General features: G+C 36.6%; 1 protein-coding gene across 11 annotated transcripts in view; it reads left to right on the top strand.

The window, feature by feature from the left end:
- Window positions 1-16,892, top strand: part of prom1a (prominin 1a) — a 162,444-nt gene that overhangs the window by 102,835 nt on the left and 42,717 nt on the right. For 9 of the 11 annotated variants that reach the window (XM_061724789.1, XM_061724790.1, XM_061724782.1 and 6 more), the window contains exons 5-17: window positions 298-418; window positions 992-1,055; window positions 1,457-1,546; window positions 2,375-2,398; window positions 4,605-4,834; window positions 6,050-6,124; window positions 6,297-6,360; window positions 6,626-6,785; window positions 8,546-8,698; window positions 9,006-9,129; window positions 10,030-10,133; window positions 10,852-10,936; window positions 15,569-15,715. In XM_061724789.1, coding sequence (XP_061580773.1) covers window positions 298-418; window positions 992-1,055; window positions 1,457-1,546; window positions 2,375-2,398; window positions 4,605-4,834; window positions 6,050-6,124; window positions 6,297-6,360; window positions 6,626-6,785; window positions 8,546-8,698; window positions 9,006-9,129; window positions 10,030-10,133; window positions 10,852-10,936; window positions 15,569-15,715 — 1,441 coding nt within the window. The remainder of the gene's footprint in view (window positions 1-297; window positions 419-991; window positions 1,056-1,456; window positions 1,547-2,374; window positions 2,399-4,604; window positions 4,835-6,049; window positions 6,125-6,296; window positions 6,361-6,625; window positions 6,786-8,545; window positions 8,699-9,005; window positions 9,130-10,029; window positions 10,134-10,851; window positions 10,937-15,568; window positions 15,716-16,892) is intronic. The other 2 variants (XM_061724787.1, XM_061724783.1) reach the window with 1 other exon arrangement.

The raw sequence follows: 16,892 nt of genomic DNA, 5'->3' as shown, positions 1-16,892 counted from the left end.
TTTTTTTTAAAGGCCAAAATGAAATAGAGTAACGAGGCTGTTTTTAAAATGTAAGGAGTAAAAAGTACAGATAATTGCGTGAAAATGTAAGGAGTAAAAGTAAAAAGTCGTCTGAAAAATAATTACTCCAGTGAAGTATAGATAACAAAAATTTCTACTTAAGTAAGGTAACAAAGTATTTGTACTTGGTTACTTGACACCTCTGCTGAGGGGTCAGCAGGGCTGCTCAGCCACACTTAGAGGGAGACTTGCGTAGTGAAACGAGTGATTTTATTTGTGCATTTAAATTGTTTCCAGGATTGGAGTGCTGTGTGCATACGCCGCCAACCAGAACTTGAGCTCGCAGGTGAAGAACATACGACGACTCGTCAACAGCAACATGAGGGACCTGCACACCTTCGCAAATGACACGCCGATGGTGAGATGAACGTGCAGCAAATGTGGACAGATCACAACCTGTATTTCATAATGAATCAGCAGAACCTCCCGAAATCAGTTAAGCTATCAAATCATATGGGATCCTCGTGTGTAAAGACTAAGATCTTCTGTTAAACACCTACTAAGTAGAACACGTTTGCAAACATGAAACATGTTTATTCATGGTAAAATTCTAAAATTTTCAATTAATCCAAATGATAAGTATTAATATTTTAGGGAGCGTGAACTTTAATCAGACGTGTGAACCACAGTTTGGGTATTTTTGTATATAATTTCATGTAATGCTTTCAGGGGAAATGGTTTCTCACCTTAACTGTCTGCAACACTTGCAAATTAGTGTTTTGAAATATTGTTTCCTGAGAAACATTGTATGTCATACAGTATACATATCATATGTTTGAATTTTTACAATTTATTTTTCCATTTTGTCTCATATCCTCTTATTTTGACACTTTTGGGAGAATCTGTGAAAAGACTGACAATCTACTTTTGGTGTGTCTCTATTCTTGAGTCTTTTTTTCTTAAGGCACTGCTCTGTGTTTTCTGTTTGCAGCAAATTGATTACCTTATATCTCAATACGCCACAGCCAAGAACAAAGTCATCTATGACCTAGATAGTAAGTAGACCTTCTGTTTGCCTCTGATAGTGGATTAAGTGGACAAATACAATTCATCGAGCTGTTTTATTTCATTGCATATCACCCTCATGTAAATTTGCTGCGTGCACTTTCTGAAGCTTGTTTTCACAATCGAGTTGTGACATAACTGGGTCTAGATTGGCAGAACTGTAACTGTTATGGAGGATCTCCTGAGTATTCATCCCACTTTTCTTTGGCAGGCACTTCTTTCTTGAAAGTCGAGAGATACAAAAACAGTAAAAGGAGTGCACGTATTGCACACTACTTAAGTTATTCAATACCAGCCAACCTAGATGGTTCAGTAATGAACAAACCCCACAGAGACTGAATGTAATGTGTTATTTATTCATGGTGTTGATGTGTTGCTGTGTTTCCTGCAGACATAGGTCCCCTGCTGGGTGGAGCGATACATGAACAGTTGAGTAAGGAGGTCCAACCTGCCTTGGACCAAGTGCTCAACATGGCTGGAGGTATTTCCACTCACTTCCTTTTGTTTTATTCAGCTGCAATCAGTCATGTAAACTGCATGCTACGAAGAACAGACAATAACTCAACTGCGAACGGTTACTTGTTAGGGCTGGGCGATATATCGAGATTTTAATATATATCGATATATTTTCAAACGCGATATGGTACGAGACAATATCGTTTATATCGATTTAAAAAATATACATATATTTTTTGATAAAGCTTATTTTGTGACAAATTGACTTGAATGAGATTTGCACAAATGTTTTGTTATTTGCACAACTGTCAACCTCAGTGGAAAAGTCTGCCTGTTACTGTCTACATTGTATTAATTGCACAGTGTATTTTAATTTAATTGCAATGCAGGAAAGGGATATTTGTTTTATTTTATTCAAGAAGCATTCGTATTCTATATATGCAGGCAGTTTATTTTTATTTCATTTGTTTTATACATTTTGATATTGTGCAGACCTCTGTTAATAAAGGAACCTGTGTGACATTTGGCACGAGGCTTTGTATTAAAACTGACTGTTTTTTTAAGGGTTTGCCTCAGAAAAAAATTAAGCTAACAGAGATGCTATGCTATAATGCTTTGGGGGAAACCCCAATTATGGCACAGAAAAAATATCGATATATATCGAGTATCGCCATTCAGCTAGAAAATATCGAGATATGACTTTTGGTCCATATCACCCAGCCCTATTACTTGTTACTGTTAAAATTTTCTTCACCGGTTATAAATTCAGTATTTTCTTACTTAAAGAATGTCCTCTAGCTTCTAATTAAACTTTCCTTAATGTCTATATTTTATGTGCTTTTTTTTGATAAAGTGAAAATCCAGAGAGCCATCAAAGGTAACAGAAATTCAGTGACTGATCAATGACCCACAATCCTCTGATCCTTGACTTTGTGAACTCCAGTGTTGCTCCCGTGATCTGTTCCTCTTGTTTTCTTCCTTGACCACTCGGACCTGCCCAAGCACCACGTTACCTCTAACGAAAAACAATTTATCTCTTAAAACTGCACTATGCAAGGTTGTACCTTTTTGGAACCAAAGAAGTTGTATGGTTGTATTTTTATTAATTAAAAACACACCTCCTGAATGTAAAAACATGTTCTGATATGAGGAGCATGATTGCAAATATTATCAGGCTTGGATTTGCTGATTTAAAAAAAAAAAACGAAATTTTTTCTTATGGCTACATCATTACATCCAACATGCTGACATGACAAATAATTTAAAGAAAGCTTTTTTTATTCTGGGTTAAATCTGGTTCACACATCTTGCTTTGTGCAGTTTTATTTTACTACCATCTCCTATTCTTTTGTTAAAACCCCAAATCAACATCAACCTGCATCTGAATATCTCAACTGTGTTCCCCAGGTGTGAAGAGAGCATTAAAATGTGTTTATGTAACTGTTCACATCATTTCATTTTAACTTTATACAGAGCAATTTGAATATACAGACATCAGCAACATTAAAAGCAAATAAAAGGCCCAAAAATGTCAGTTTTAGATGGTAACGTGCTTGATTCCAGTCCATTGGATTACTGGTTGTATTGTTGATGTATGAGCCTTATTCCGAAAAACTTTTGTTTTCCTTTTCTTCATTCAGTAAAGTACGAGTAAAAGTGAATAAGGCATTTAAGCATACGTTTGCTGTTTCACAGAGCTGCTAAGCATCTCTTTTTATGATGGTCTAAGTTTTACTTTCCCCTCTTTCATCTTTCATGATGCTCGTCAGGGATACCAATAGATTTACACTTTTTTTTAAAATAATTCTTTATCTTGATTCATTTAAAACTTGGCTACAGGCTGTGACAGTAAACCAACACTGGCTTCTCTCCCACGATGCTCTCAGTTACTTACAGTTGGTTATTCAAGAGCAGTATTATCAAGAGAAGACAACAACCGTCCATTAATAAAAATCAGTCCTGTTTGGTTATCGTCTTCTGATAGCAAAGCTGTTGAACACTGAAGTTAAGTGTGTTTCAAACCTGATGATTACACTTTTAAAAGACAAACTCAGGTCAGGCTTGATGTTTACAGTGAGCAAATACTCTGCGTCCTGTGTGAGTCTGAATGTGTGTACCTGCAGCACACATGACGTCCTCTCCTTTTGTGTATTTTCTGTATGTAAATGTTAAAGGGAATCTATAGGCTGGTGGTGCAGGTGTGAATATTTCTCATCCAATGAGCCATTCAGATCTGCAGGGTAGTGTGGTAGACTTCCTCACAGGAGAATTATCCAACCTCTCCATCTCAATCATCCAGTTCCACACCATGCTGCTCTTGCTGGTCAGCAAAGCTGCAACACTAAATTCAAAGGAGCCACAGCCTGAAGATGGGAAGAAGGGAGTCTTTAGGTTTCAATTTTTTACCTCAAAAAAGGTTTACCAAATACATATGTTTGTTTTTTTTTATTCAGTTAATTAAAGTAGGAACGTCACTCCCAGATGTACCAACAAAACTACAAAACTAGTTAAAATGTCTCATTTTTAGTCAAGAAAATCTCATTACGCTTAAAACAAGACTCATCACTGGAAAAAACAACAATTTTCACCTGTTTCAAGTAGATTTTCACTTAAAATAAGTAGAAAAATCTGCCAGTGGAACAAGATTTTTTTGCTTGTAATGAGAAGATAAATCTTGTCCCACTGGCAGATTTGTCTACTTATTTCAAGTGAAAATTTACTTGAAACAAGTGAACATTGTCAAATAACGTTATTTTTCTGGTAATGACTCTTGTTTTAAGTGTAATGAGATTTTCTTTGACTAAAGATGAGACATTTTAACTAGAAATAAGACAAATATTCCTGGTAAGATTTTGAGTTTTTGCAGTGTACATTTATAATTTAACTTCCACAGTGCAGAAAAGTACTTGTCAGTGTATTGATGGCAGTTTTATATTACATGTTATAAATACCGTGATTAATTTTCCTTCGGGGATCAATAAAGTATTTTGAATTGAACTGAATTCTCTCCTTAAATCCTGGGTTTCCTCTTCACAACACAAACCAGGTCCACTTCCAGTCTTGTGTGTTGTTTCTCATTTCAGCCATGCGAGAAACCAAGGAGGCCCTGGACAATATCAGCGTGTCTCTGGTGGTTCTCCAAGAAGGAACGGGAAAACTCAGCTTCGATCTGAGTCAAGTGCGCAGCGATATCAACAGCACCCTGGACGACCCGGGCTGTCACGACGAGGAATCCGACGCCACCACGGCACAACTGTGCCGCAATATTCGCCAGTCACTGTCCCAGCTGAGGATTAGTGCCAACTTCACACGGGTACACAACCCACTCTGACGCACAGATTTAATTCTGTCAGCCAGGATGGTTCTTTAATGTGCCTTTTATTTACAGGACTGTCTCAGAAAATTAGAATATTGTGATAAAGTCCTTTATTTTCTGTAATGCAAAAATATCATACATTCTGGATTCATTACAAATCAACTGAAATATTGCAAGCCTTTTATTATTTTAATATTGCTGATCATGGCTTACAGCTTAAGAAAACTCAAATATCCTATCTTAAAAAATTAGAATATTCTGGGAATCTTAATCTTAAACTGTAAACCATAATCAGCAATATTAAAATAATAAAAGGCTTGCAATATTTCAGTTGATTTGTAATGAATCCAGAATGTATGACATTTTAGTTTTTTTTTAAATTGCATTACAGAAAATAAAGAACTTTATCACAATATTCTAATTTTCTGAGACAGTCCTGTAGTTGAGGGAAGTTTGATAACATCCAGCAATTCATTTACTTTAAGCACTGATCGACTGAGTCTGATGAAATCATATTTATGTGGTGAAAGAGCCAAGTAGATCCAAGTTTTGTCTGAGTTGATGGCCGAAAGCAACATTCCTGTCATTTTTTTATTTGACCTAGAGAGCATGTAGAGATGGATTAACAGTGGTGCAAGTATCGACCCCAGTGGGACTCCATGTGTCGAGGAAATATATTCAGATTTGAACTCCCACTGAAACTACGTAGCTCCTGCCTTTGGAATATGAATTAAACCAAATGAGAACTGTAGCTGTTTTTCAGTGTGTGAATAAGAACTTCATCATCGTTGGTTTATAAGGAATCAACAGTATCAGCTCAGGCAATCTGCACTTTCTCACACGTCTGTCATTTTTGTCCCCAATCATTTACACTAAAGGGGAACAAGGGGAGTCCTCACAGCATGCAAATCAATTACTACAGCCTGTCTCTGACTTATTTCCAGACAAACTTCAAACCTGTACTTTAATTTGACCCAAACTAAGATAATGTGCCTCAAAATAATTTTGTCTCCAAAAATATGCTGTAAATATACTGTAAACTCAAATGTTTACAGAACTTCTGCAGTTGATCTCCTCTCAGAAGATGATCTTGAATCTGTTTTTTGAAGAGGAAAATGATCCCAGTTTAATAACTACTGACCAATGATTGTTGAGTTCTGATTATTTATAAACTGTGCATGTTTATCAGTGCTCTGTGTGTTTTATTTTTAGCTACGTAATGTGAACCCTCAGCTGGAAAATGTGAACGATGTACTGAAAACAGATCTCAGCGCTATCGTCCAGAGGGTGAGCCAGGCGTATAAACATGGATTATCATCATTTAATTAATTAGTGTTGTATCCGTTGTTGGTCATTATTTTTCAGAATCCCTTTTTTTTTAGGGACAAAAAATGTCAAACTCAACAAAATGTCAAAATAATAAAAAAAAAAACCTTTCATGATCTTTCTTCTCTCACAGGGCTTCTCCTCTTTGAATGACACGCCACACATGGTCGTTGAACAAACCAGAAGTGTTGTTAACAGTAAGTGATTTCTAAAACCTTTCTTTCTTATAAAAAAAACAACTTGCACTTGGATACTTTAGTTTAATAACATGCTAGTCTTCATATAAAGTCTGTCATGTTTTTCACCACTCAAATCACATAAATCATAAACCAGACGACCTCCTAAAGATGAACGTATTTCTGATCAACTGTGATCCTGACAAGAGAATTCATTTTTCCTCTTGATTTCTTCAGGGAATTCTTCAAATGATATAAAAATCACATGTGAACTTTTGTGTGTCAGATGTGCAGAACCTGGTGGACGGTATTGGCAACAACATCAGCAGCTTTTCCAAAGCCTTTCCGGTGCAGACTTGCCTCTCCAACTTCACCATCTTCATCAGTCACGCACATGCAAAGATTGAGGACCATTACCCTGAAATAGACAAGATGGACTTCTACAGGTACGCTGGACTTCTGATACTGATTTCCTTCATCTCATAACCTTCAAATCTACCAGTAGTTTTCATAAATTAAGGAAAACTTTACACTTGTGTCTAATGTGTTCTTGTCTCCTGTACTGGTGAAATATTAATATCACCTTCGCTGTGATTTATTTTCAGTGCTTTTTAATCAGTACATTTGTATTTTCTAATCTTCTGTTGTCACTTACTGTGACCTTACTCAACCAGGTACTACATGATTAAGCACCAATAGGATTGTGATAGAATTAAGCAGGTGTTGAATGCTATCTGTTCCCTAAGTGAAGGGAAGAATTTGAACTTTTTTGGATCTTAAAAATAAAAGTTTTTCAACAGTTACCTAAGGTAATCAGGGGAAATCTGACCTTAAATCGTGACTACTGCAAACAATTAATTTTCCTTCTGGCATTAATTAGGTATTATGAGTTGAATTAAATTGCATGTGAGCAAATATTTTGCAATATTTCAAAAGATTGGTTTTCCAGGAAAATATGGTCGATGAGCAAATTGTTCCACTGAATGAATGAATTCCTAATTTTCATAGTTTTCAAGGACTGTTTTATTGGAAATAGTTAAAGCTAAGACAAGTTATTTTGTGACATTTTCATTGACATTTCTTAATGAGATCTCCTCGAAGACAAACTGATGGTGACACTGGAGCAGCCCAGCAGGGATGACAGTGATGAGACACAAATGCAGTGCCAGAAAGTGTCAGAGCTGATTTCTGTGCGGTGTGTGCAGATGTCACAGTGAGATAGACCCATGCTAAACATCTTCTGCCCAGTGTAATGAGTTATATCAGTTGTTTTCCACTGAAAAAGTTGCATATTAGAATTAAAGCTCATATTAAAACATTTAAACAAAATACAAACATTGGTCCAAAAGATCAGTTTTGCCTCTTAAAATCCAAGATCAAATGTGATATCTATTTATCTAAGAAAGTTAACATTATCCCAGATACGGGTGCAATCTGATGGTTTGAAACTTTGATTTTTGAAGATATGCATGGTCCTAAAGTATGAATGACAGCAATTTTTTGTGTTGTAAACTCCCAGAGAATGTAATTAAGCTGATCACCTGTTCACATTATGGTTGGCACCTTCTTCGTGGAGAAGCCCAGCTGTTTACATTTGGGTCAATGACGAATAAGGATTTTCAACGGGTCAATTTTAAAATAATCAAAAAAAGAATATCTATTGCAGTAGTTCAAACATTAAGAATGTTGTGTACACATAAATTCATATAAACCTTTTAAGTCAAGTCAAGATGAATTGGCACTAGCCTTAAAAAAAAGTCATGTGGTGCAACAATGATTCATATTAAAATAAATTAATTTCCTTTACATCTTGACATCTTTTTTTACAAGTTTTCAGTATTATACAAAAATTGTTATTTTAATGGTCGCATCACATGATATTTCATAAAATGGACATCAGTCAAACTTTGTTTTTTATATTATGATGGAAATATAAATATAAATGTGTATAAATCTTATACACTACATTTTGGAAATCATGCCAGATAGGGCAGAAGATTGATTTAAATACATTTAGAATGATAAGTTTTCAAAACAAGAGTCCTGGTCGGACGGTCGCACCACATGACATTTTAACGCTTAAAACAACAACAAAATCCCAAATAACTCGTATTTTTTGTAAAATTCAAGTCAGTCCATATGTGGGACATCTGTTTTTCGGAAAATATAGGCGTCACATCATTGACCCATTTGCATCTCTTCCCAGGTGGATTGGATGTATCAGTCTGTGCTGCATGGTGGTCCTGGTGCTGGCCTTCAACTATCTGGGCCTGTTGTGTGGAACACTGGGATATGACAAGCATGCCTCCCCCACAACACGAGGATGCATCTCTAATACGGGGGGAACGATGCTTGTGGCGTAAGAGTTCAATAACTTTCCAGATATAAGGCTGTTGTGTCAAAATGTCTTTGTATTTGTGACTTTTCAATTGCAATCTTGCTCTTTTTTGTCTGTTTTTTCTAATATGAGATATTTGCACATAACAGCCAAAACAAACAGACCCTCTAACTACTACTGCATATTTTAATTTAATTATTCCCCTTTTTAAAATGTCATTATTGTGACAAACACTCCAGGTTAACTTTAATCCACCCATTCAACCATACGACTACACATCAATGAGTAACTATTTTGTGCATCAGAGCTTTTCTGTTCTTCTACACAGCGGCGTTGGATTTAGCTTCATTTTCTCCTGGGTGCTGATGGGAGTGGTGACGGCCATCTTTCTGGCTGGAGGCAACATGGAGAAACTTCTTTGTGAGCCATTCCACACCAAGGAGCTCTTCAAGGCAAGAGAAATGTTTGGGATGTTAAATGCCAGAGGTCAGGATTTGCTGTATTTTTATAAAGCAAGCATTGGAATGAAACTGATTTTGCTGAAATAAGTTAGTTGAAATGTTATATTTTAAACAAGTAACACATTCAGTTGTTTTACTAATATTAGGAGTTTTCAGAGTTCGCAAAAGCAAAGAAAGCACATTCTCTTTTAGCGTGAAACAAAGCTTTATTTATCACGAAGAGAAATTATAAGATGATGCTGATAATAATTGTTAGTGATGCACCGAAATGAAAATTTGTGGCCGAAACCAAAACCGAAAATAATAATAAACACTTGGCCCAATACCGAACAATACCGAACAACTTCGCAGTTTTTCATTTATTTTGCCAATTTTTTCACCATTGCATAAATCAAATAAATTTGATTTAGGCATGCTTTTCAAAGAAAAAAATCTTTAACAAAACTACAAGGTAGAAAATATATATTGAACATAAAAAACTGAACATTTTTTAATTTCCCAGCATCATGTTGTTTTGGTTCCACCTCCTGGTGAATGTTAGGTAAAATTCTTATGTGGTTACTTTTTGGTTGGCCAACGATTTATGTTTGTGTTGTGCAACCGGTACGGGAGCGGCCAGTCTATTTCCTTATATTACAACGCTGTTATTAATTGTTCAGTTTTTTTCCCACTTATTCCACCGAACACCGAAAGTGTTTTTTTTTCCATTTTTGGCCGAACAATTTTGGTTACCGAACAATCGGTGCATCCTAATAATTGTAATGATACTGTAATGATGAATTGCTTCCTATGAGAATGTAACTGATCACAAACCATTGAAACCCTAGTAAAAGAGTATATTAAACTGAATTGAGCAGAATGAGGTTAACTTTTTTTTTCTTTTTTTTTCAGGTTGTGGACACCCCATTTCTGATCAACCCGGAGTGGAGGAACTTCATTCCTGGTTACATGTACAACGACTCTGACCTGGAGCTGACTGCAGAGAGCTTATACAGGCAAAGAAAACCTGCCCACCTTCTCAAATAACGCTTTAGCGATCGTTAAATTCTCCCCATCTCTTGTTTCCATATCTCACACACATTTCACAAGATCCTACTTGGAGTCTGAATAATCACTATATGATGCAGTTATTCATATTTTGCTCTAATTGTTTTTTTTTATTATATTGAAGTCATTGTATCAAGCATGCAACTGAATATTTCAACCACACTTAGTTTGATGCAAAGTTAGTTTGAGTTGCTGTCAACTTGCCGTAGCAAATCAGTGTCATTTTTCCACACTATTAGTTCAGCCTCCTTTCTGCAGCCTCTTCCTTTGTTATTTCACGAGCTTTCATCATCTCCCCCAAACGAGGAGCTAAGTATCCTCAGTACGCTGGGATGACAGACACGCAGTCATTACATTTCTAAATAGAGAAATACTCTCCTGGTGAGTCTTTACCCATTAAAAAACAAGCACTTTTAGTAGAGACAGTATGTTTTATGAGGCTGCTTACACAGATTTTTAACTTTTATTTATACAGTAAGTATCTCAGGCTCTTGTGGACCATAATATTCCACTGTTTCTTATCAGGGAGCTTGTCAGCTATGCGTTTCCTTTATGTTTCACATGGTGGCAGCAAATATTGTCACAGTGGTTAAATCTAAAGCGCCACTGCTCTTGTTTCCCCCTCCCACTTATGCATATTTATTTGTGTGTGTCGTTTTTTCTTAGTACTTGCAAAGAGAACAAAGGCATCTATTCTGCCATGCGTCTGGACAAGATCTTCAACATCTCTTCTTTCCTGAACACCACCATGGTCAGTCACTCGGACACACACTATTTTAGTTTAATATATCCATCAAGCAAGCAATAATTAGACATCATTATAAATAATGAGGACATGCCAGAGGTTGGACAATACAACTGTTATTTTACTCAAATGAATGTAAATCCAAAGTCACCCTCAGGCAAGTAAGATAAAGTCATTGTAAACACTTTGTTTAATTTCAGGGCTAAAGAAGCTTTATGAAACTAAAGCTTCTTTAAAGACATAAGACTTAACCCTTGTGCTGACTTTGGGTCGAGGGAGGGAGGGAGGGAGGAATGAAGGAAGGAAGTAAGGAAGGGAGAAAAGATGGAAGGAAGGAAAGAAGGAAGTAAGGAAGAAAGAAGGAAGTAGGAAAGGGAGGAAAGAAGGAAGTAAGTAAGTAAGGGAGAAAAGATGGAAGGAAGGAAAGAAGGAAGTAAGAAGGAAAGAAGGAAGTAAGTAGGAAAGGGAGTAAGGAAAGATGGAAGGAAGGAAGGAGAAAAGAAGGAAGGAAATAGGAAAGGGAGTAAGGAAGGGAGGAAAGATGGAAGGAAGGAAGGAAGGAAGGAAGGAAGGAAGGAAGGAAGGAAGGAAGGAAGGAAGGAAGGAAGGAAGGAAGGAAGGAAGGAAGGAAGGAAGGAAGGAAGGAAGGAAGGAAGGAAGGAAGGAAGGAAGGAAGGGAGGAAGGAAGGAAGGAAGGAAGGAATTGAGGAAAGAAAGAAGGGAGGGAAGAAGGAAGGAATGGATAAAAGAAGGAAGGAAAAGCAAAGAAGGTAATAAAGGAACGAATGACGAAAGGGAGGTAGGAAGAAAAAGGAGTAAAGGAGGCTAAAAAAGGAGGAAAAGAAGAAAGGAAGAAGGAAGGAGAGGGCATGGAAGGAGGAAAGAAGGATAGAAGAATTGGGTCATTTTGACCCAAAGACAGCACAAGGGTTAAATGTGGAGCCAGACATGTTGAAAAGTTGTCCATGTTTTATGTAACTTTACCATAACGGAAGCAATTTCCAGTGTATCAACTGACCGATACATGGACACACTACGTCCTCAAGCCTTTTTTTTTTCCTTACTGTGTGAAATTAGGAAAAGAAAAGTAGAGAAGTCCAGAAACCTCTGTTACTTCATTTGCATCAGATAATTTCTCAGCTGCCCGACCAAAACATGTGCTGACAGCAGATTGTATTAACATAGCTAAGCTGTTAGCTCAGCCCGTGCCCAAGACATTACAGTAATGTACGTTTCTATTTCTCTTTGACCCTGAGCCAGCCGTCTCTGTCAGTCCAAGACGTTCAACACTCGCCTGCCAGTTGGCATGAAGGCCCTGGCCCCGAGTCTCAGCAGCTGACACGCCCCGCGCCGCACATGTTCTTCGACATCGCTCGTTTATCTTCATTAATGTTGCACAAACTTCTGAAAGCTGCAAATTTTCTCATAATAACTTCTAGGAGAAATAACTTCTGAAGAAATTACCGTCAAACTGACTCAACATCCATTCAACATGAAAATATCTCACTTTTTTAAGACAGTGACTGTGAAGAAAATCATTTTTTCACAGTAACTCATTCATTAAACAAATTAACTGTATTAATGTGCATTCAAAATTGGCACATCAGCTTGGTGACAGAGTCAAAGTTATGGAAACAAAACAGACAAAACTGAATTAAACCATTACATTATTTTCTACAAACCTTGAGGAAACTGTTTGAATTGTATTTTTTCACAGTTCTGAGAAACTTAACATTTTTGGTGTCTTAACCTTAGAGCAGGGGTATTCAACTAGATTCGGCCGGGGGGCCGGGGGCCACATCTGCAAAAGGACTGTATGGAGAGGGCCGCACAATTTGAAAATGTGGGGGTTTTCAAAATGTATTTTGCACTCAAAGACGAAGACTTATGTAAATATAATACATTTGTATTATACATTTGAATATATCTAGTTTACATATGAATTATGTATTAATTGTCTCCAGATTTAGTAATCGTGAATGTTAAATATAATATTCAGATAAAGAAATATTATTTTAAATGCAAGTTCATTTTGAAACCATGCATTGAGCAAACTTAATGAAATTGATATTGACCTTAATGACACGCCATAATGACAAAGCACCACTTTCCACCAAGATTTCCTTATTTGAATATTATATTAAGCATTGAGCACAACCATTTTAGTCCATAGTAGCCAGTTATAAAAATATTATAAAAAATTATTTTTTATTTTTTTTATTTATTTTTTTTTTCAACAAACACCCCCTTTTTTGAAATATGACCAGGGGCCACATAAAAGCTCCTGGCGGGCCGCATGTGGCCCGCGGGCCGCCAATTGAATAGCCCTGCCTTAGAGGGAGGAACTAAGTTTATCTCACCATTATATGATCAAATGTATACTTGCTATTGCAGAAAACACCTCCTAATACTGATCATTGAATTCCTGGACTACTCTCCTCTCTTAGTCCAGGGGCCAGAACCCAAAATGTCACTTGTCAGCACCACTCAAGGTGACCAAACTTACTTATGATTTTTGAAAAGATCCATGTCTGTAGATGATATTTTGGTATAATAACCCTCCTGAGTGGCAGCTGGATCATAGTTATCAGCTCATGAAGTTACCACCCCCTTCAGAAAATTACATTGTAAATGCTGCTGCATATCCTGGTTTAGACTCATGTGCAGGAAATCTGTCAATGTTTCACAATATTGTCTTTGGTATCATTTTAAAGGGGACCTTCTAAGCATTCATTCAAGCTAAGATGTGAATCTTTCTGACCAACATAGAGGTCTATGGAGTTTCAGTCTTTGAAAATGAAATGTGAAATGCCGTTTTCATTTTAATTTGCAAGTTGTTAGAAAATTGCATTTTTATTTAAATTTTGTCCAGAAAAGAGCTTGGTGACATTTAGATGTAAATGCATTAGCCTGGGGGCGCTGTTTCTCTTATTGCATTTGAATATTGTCCTCTGTAAATCAGGTTAAATATTTCAAAATGAAATGTGAAACAGCTTTTCCATTTTCATTTTAATATTGTCATAGAATGCCCATACAGGTATGTGAAAATGGAAATTCAAATTGAATTATTGCATTTTAATTTCATTTTTGTCCCAAATAACTCATGTATATGCGGAAAATTATAATGCTATTGTGGAATTACATTTGCATTTGAATAAAGTCCCCTATGGGCTTCCATAGAGGTCACTGCAGCTCTTTAAACTATAAACAACACACATTTTTACACAATTTGACCCTAAATGATATACTATCTTTTAGCCCTGTGTCATCTAGGAACAACAGAGACACAAAATACAAAAATTGGAATACTCACAGGACAATAAAGATTAAGGGAAATGTATAATATACCCCATAATATATCATTGTTGCAGGTTATTGTGAGCCTTAAACTAGAAGAGCATCATTAGGCTCCTATGAAACTATAACAGCCACTAGGCCAGGGGTCGGCAACCCAAAATGTTGAAAGAGCCATATTGGACCAAAAACACAAAAAACAAATATGTCTGGAGCCGCAAAAAATAAAAAGTCTTGTATGTAAGCCTTAGAATGAAGAGAAAATGGCGAAAGGCGAAATGTCGAGGAAAAAAGTCAAAATGACGAGAAAAAAGTTGAAATGTCGAGAAAAAAGTACAAATTTCGAGAAAAAAGTCAAAATGTCGAGATTAAAAAGGAAAGGAAAAAGGAAGAAAAAAGTGAAAAAAAGGAAAAAAAGAACAAATAGAAGTGAAAAAAAGAAGAAAAATAAGAAAAAAAGACAAAAAAGAGGAAAAAAAAAAGGTCAAACATTTTTGAAAAAGGAGCCACCAGGGCGGCGCTAAAGAGTCTCATGCGGCTCTAGAGCCGCGGGTTGCCGACCCCTGCACTAGGCTAATGTCACAAACTGGTCTTTATCATGCAAATACACCACAATGAGATAAGGAACCAGCTTAGTTTTATAAACAACATTAGAGACACAAAATACAAAAAAAAAAAAAAAAAAAAACTGGAATACTCACAGGACCATAAGGATTCAGGAAATGTATAATACACCCAATTTAGAATAATCAATTAACCTGAAGGGGTTGGTGACTTCATGAGCTGATAACTATGGTCCAGCTGCCACTCAGGAAGGGTTATCATACCAGAATATCATCTATAAACATGGATCTTTTCAAAAATCATAAGTAAGTTTGGTCACTTTGAGTGGTGCTGATATCTGGTCTGGAACATGGACCATCTCCGTCGTCTTTCAACAGTCACTTTCTTAACCTGTCGGCTTTATGAGATATATAATCCTGCTGGAAGGAGCTTGTTATGAAAAACCTATTTTTCCACAAGCAGACGTATTAAAGCACTAAAGCTTCTACAATTGCCCTCATAAGAAACATTAAACATTCTTTATTGGAAATCACCAGTTATTAAAAATGTTATTCCTTATTTCTCCCGTTCCTACGGTCTCAGAACATCGTCTTCAAACGGCTCAACAACATGTCTGTAGTTGTTGTTCAGGTCCCCATGCAACTGTGACGCCTAGAAAAAGTTAGCAGAGTGAACACAAGGTGGCAACAGCACTTAGTGTTACGTCTAGACGTTCAGCAGCACCTAAATGCACTCCGGTATCCTCATCGAAGCCTCTAATGTGTCTCATTATGTTTTCAGTTCACCAAGGATGTGGTGGATCAGCTGGGGAGCGTCAACATCGACCTGCGGGGGATAATCCTGTTAGAGGCCGAGGGAAAGCAGAACCTGCGAGATTTCTCTGAGGCAGGGCTGTCGGAGATCAACTACGCCGACTACCTGGAAGAGGTCACGCATTTGCACAAACACGGGAACACACCAGCATGTGGGCGTGAGCATGGAGGGGAAAACAGAGAGACAAATGTCTTAAAATGTTCATGAATGGGCAGTGAATCACAGGATGGGATGACTCAAAACAACAATAATACAGACAAGCAGGTATAAACAAAGCACAGGAACGACGGACGAATCATGGCTACAAATCGCCGAATATTTTATAACTGCGGCCAGATTATCTGAGAGAGATCAGTGCAGAGGTGGGTAGAGTAGCCAAAAATTGTACTCAAGTAAAAGTACTGTTACTTCAGAATAATATGACTCAAGTAGAAGTAAAAAGTAGTCATCCAAATAATTACTGGAGTAAAAGTAAAAAAGTACTTGGTGAAAAAACTACTCAAGTACTGAGTAACTGTTGAGTAACGTCTGATTTATTTTTTTAACACAACCATTCAAACAGACAAAAGTACAAAATAATCATCTTCAGGAAAATTAAATCAATAAAATAATAAAATAAATTAAAATTAATAAAAAATTGCTTAAATTAAAATAATCTTAAAGTAAATTCAAGTACTTTAATAAATAATAAAATGATAACAGAATAAAAAAATAAATTAGGCTCAAGTAGCACAACATTTCAAGCCTTTGTACTTTTCTTTTTTAACCAGGCAGAACTAGAACAAGCCCAAATACTCATAGAAATTCTGTGTGTGTTTGAGTCTGTGTAAATGTGACAAAACATGCAAAAACAAAACATTTTATCTCATGACATCACTGAGTGATTCTTTGGGAAAAATTTTTGTTTTTGCATGTTTTGTATGTGGATAAAAGGGATAAAAGAAAAGTAACGTAGCCTAATGTAGCGGAGTAAGAGTAACAGTTTCTTCTTCACAAATCTACTCAAGTAAAAGTAAAAAGTATAGTGATTCAAAACTACTCCTAAAAGTACAACATTTCCCAAAACTTACTCAAGTAAATGTAATGGAGTAAATGTAACTCGTTACTACCCACCTCTGGATCAGTGTAACAGATCAACTAATGGTAGAATAGTAGGCTATGAACACTTATATTATTGCAAAAACATGATTAATTGCCAGAAATACAGTAGCTTGCTTCTGCAGATTCAGTCTGAACTCGCTCCTCTGCTGTCGGCTCACATCCAGCAGGCAACCGTGCTTCACCTGATATG

This window comes from Cololabis saira, chromosome 7 (assembly GCF_033807715.1).
Source record: "Cololabis saira isolate AMF1-May2022 chromosome 7, fColSai1.1, whole genome shotgun sequence".
Classification (NCBI taxonomy): domain Eukaryota; kingdom Metazoa; phylum Chordata; class Actinopteri; order Beloniformes; family Belonidae; genus Cololabis; species Cololabis saira.
This window is presented reverse-complemented; position numbering and strand designations above follow the sequence as displayed.